Source organism: Corvus brachyrhynchos, unplaced genomic scaffold (genome assembly GCF_000691975.1).
Source record: "Corvus brachyrhynchos isolate BGI_N302 unplaced genomic scaffold, ASM69197v1 scaffold17, whole genome shotgun sequence".
Taxonomy (NCBI): Eukaryota; Metazoa; Chordata; class Aves; order Passeriformes; family Corvidae; genus Corvus; species Corvus brachyrhynchos.
This window is the reverse complement of record NW_008240046.1, coordinates 17,048,544-17,051,379: the sequence shown is the minus strand read 5'-3', so window position 1 is coordinate 17,051,379 and position 2,836 is coordinate 17,048,544. Positions and strand designations below refer to the sequence as shown.

The 2,836-nt window shown below is 45.2% G+C and overlaps 1 protein-coding gene across 1 annotated transcript in view; it reads left to right on the top strand.

The window, feature by feature from the left end:
- Position 1: 1 nt before the first annotated feature.
- The window catches only part of SAP30 (Sin3A associated protein 30), a gene marked incomplete at its 5' end in the record, with an annotated part of 6,004 nt that continues 3,169 nt past the window's right edge, over positions 2 to 2,836 (top strand). Inside the window, 2 exons of the mRNA XM_017744311.1 lie at positions 2 to 133; positions 630 to 752. Coding sequence (XP_017599800.1) covers positions 2 to 133; positions 630 to 752 — 255 coding nt within the window. The remainder of the gene's footprint in view (positions 134 to 629; positions 753 to 2,836) is intronic.

The following is a 2,836-nucleotide window of genomic DNA, read 5'->3' as shown; positions in this document are numbered from 1 at the left end:
CGGGAGCGCCCCGCGCCCGGGCCGGGGCTGCGTGCGCCCCCAGGGACCCCAGCCCTGCTCTCCAGGCCGGTCCCTAGCGCTGCTTCGTGCTCTCATTGCCCTTAAAGCACGCGGACCTGGGGATTCCGGGCTGGTACGCGCCGAGACCTCCCAAAGCGTGCAGATCCCTACGAAAGGGAAACTTGTAAAAAAGAAAGAAAGTAAAAATAAGTGTGTTGCGTGACCACGCCGGGTAGCGGAAGTAAAACAAGGAGGGGAGGATATAGCTGGGGAAACGAGAGCCGTCTCTTAGCCCTGCAGAGAACAACTGAAAGCTTGTTTTTTGTTTGCGTGCTGCCTGGCCCCCGCGGTGCGATGCGCGGCCGGAGGGAGGGAGGGCAGTGCTCGCGTGGCTCCGCAGCCTGGCACTGCTGCATCGGCCGATTGCAGCATTTCAGCGAGCTCGGGGCCCAGCCGGTGGCAGCGATCTGCAGCGCGGCACACTCTCCATTTAGAAGAAGCCAGTAGTAAAGCTTCCTCAACTCAGTTAATGTGGCTGTGATTGCTGAAGGGTTGTCTATGTACGTGCGCTTTAGTCAGTGTGATGCACTGCATGGATTTGATTGAAAGACACCGTTTTATTCTTCTAGGCAAGACATCTGTACATTTGTGACTTCCACAAAAATTTAATTCAGAGTGTGAGAAATAGAAGAAAGAGGAAAGGCAGCGATGATGATGGTGACTCACCAGTGCAAGACATCGACACTCCGGAGGTAGCTAAATGATTGTGTTTTGTTTTTTTTCGAGTTGTTTTGTTAAGCTTCTCAATGACACCGAGTCTGCACCAATAGCACTCTCCCACTTTTACAGCTTTCCTTATATGTGGGAAAGGCAAGATTCTTGATTCTCTCAGTTCTTAATATAACAGAATTTAACTGAATTTTGTGGCATGTTTTCTGATTAAATGGTGCAGAGTAGAATGAACGAGAGTCTCTATTTTTAAGTGTCTGATGGTTCTCTCAGAAATCTGCTGTTTTCATTTTTCTCCTCAGTGATTCCTCTCCTCCCTAGTGCTTTGCCACATACCGTCAAACTCTTATCTTTTGCAGGAACTGACAACCTGAAGGGGATTGCATATAGTGCTTGGGATATAAATGCTTCTCTGTCCTGTCCCTCCAAACTTTTCTTTTGTGCTAAATGCTTTGCAGATGGCTCTTGGCAATTGCTCCATTGCCTTAGTCATGTTAAACACTGAAAGTTTAATGATGGTAGCTTTGTTTCTGCCCCACTGTGGGGGAAGAGCCATTTGGGGAGCTATGCTATGAAGGAGTGGAGTAGAGAAATACGGTGTCTTTTCAACCTGTTTTCTCCACTGCACACCAGTGAAATCTCACCCATTAAAATAAGGGAACTAAAGCATTCAACTTTTTTCATAGTGTAATGGGTCGGTCTTGAACATAAGGCTCTCTTTTTCTTATACATGCTCTGGGTTATTTCTGCTACAGCGTTGCTTAGCAGGTGCTCCTCAGTGTGTTAATTTTGAGCAGAGGCTGTCATGCCTACGTGGTCCCTTCTGAGAGGGATTGTTAAAACATTCTTCAGAAATTGCTCTGTAAGTGTTAATTTAATGGCATCCTTATGGTCAGCATATGCATATAACAGCAACATAAGAGAGGAAACTTTGCATGGGAGTCTGTGCCTTTAGGCACAGGGCTCCAATCTGAAGGCTCTGGCTAAGAGGATTTTAGGAGATTGAAAGTAGTTTGATGCTGGGTAGTGTTGTCTGTCTGTTAAATATCTGGAATTGTTTCTTGGGAAGTTGTGTCTAAAACTAGTGCTGTGTGTGACTTCAGGTAGCTCTCTGACACTGGGTAATTGCAGCTCTCCTGGAAGCCTGTTTTGTTTTCTTATGCCAGGATTATGAAGCATGTCACAGCTGACGGATATCTCCAGAACGAGAAAACAAGCTTTTTTGCTTAACAGTATTATTATAAAAAAGAAAACTGGGAACTGTTTTTGGGGAGCGTCAGCTGGCCCTTTGGGCAAGGGCAGTATGTTCATTCCTTGTAATTACTGTATGCCTTAGATACCTGTTTGCCCTTGACTACCTTTATTTTCAATTATTATCCAATTTGCTAAGGAAAAAAGTATCATTCTTCTGGTGATTTGTAAGGCTCTCCCATTTGTATCTCAATCATGACCATCTTTGCTGGTTAGAAGTGATTCCTACAGGAGGGGAAGAAACTCCTGCAGTACTGGTAGCTTCTGGGGCTTGGTGAAAAGTTGCTGCTACTCCTTTGTGTGATGGATGCTGTGACTTGGGAAGTGGAGTTTAATGCCATGTAAACTTTAGAAACACCAAAGGATACCATCCTTTGTCATGCAAGGTGGCCTCACCTCAAGTCTGGCCAGGTTGCCAAGTATGCAGTAGTATTGCTGTTTTAAGTATTTTGGAGTGAGGCTGTTAAATTAATTTAAAGCAAAAGTGAATGCCTTCATCAATCTTTATTGCAGTGAGTTTGGAAAATACTATTGTAATTGCAACTGATCTAGTAGAATTTCTCATTCAGCCTGCTTTCTGAGCTTGCTCTCCCACTCAGTCATCTGATTAAGCTCTCTTAGGTTGTCAGGGAGGATGGGAGGGTAAGCTGTTGCTGGGAGAAGTGACTGATCAGAGTACACAGGATTCAAAACTGGCAGAGTACTGGATTAAGGCTGTATATTTGTATCCCTGAGAGGACCTTGTGTAATTCTCTGAACTGTTGACTCACTGAGAAAGAGTTTCGGACGTTTATGCCCATGCACACAGTTCCTGCATTTTGTTTGTGTATCAGGGATGTGTTTGGAGAGCAAGAGC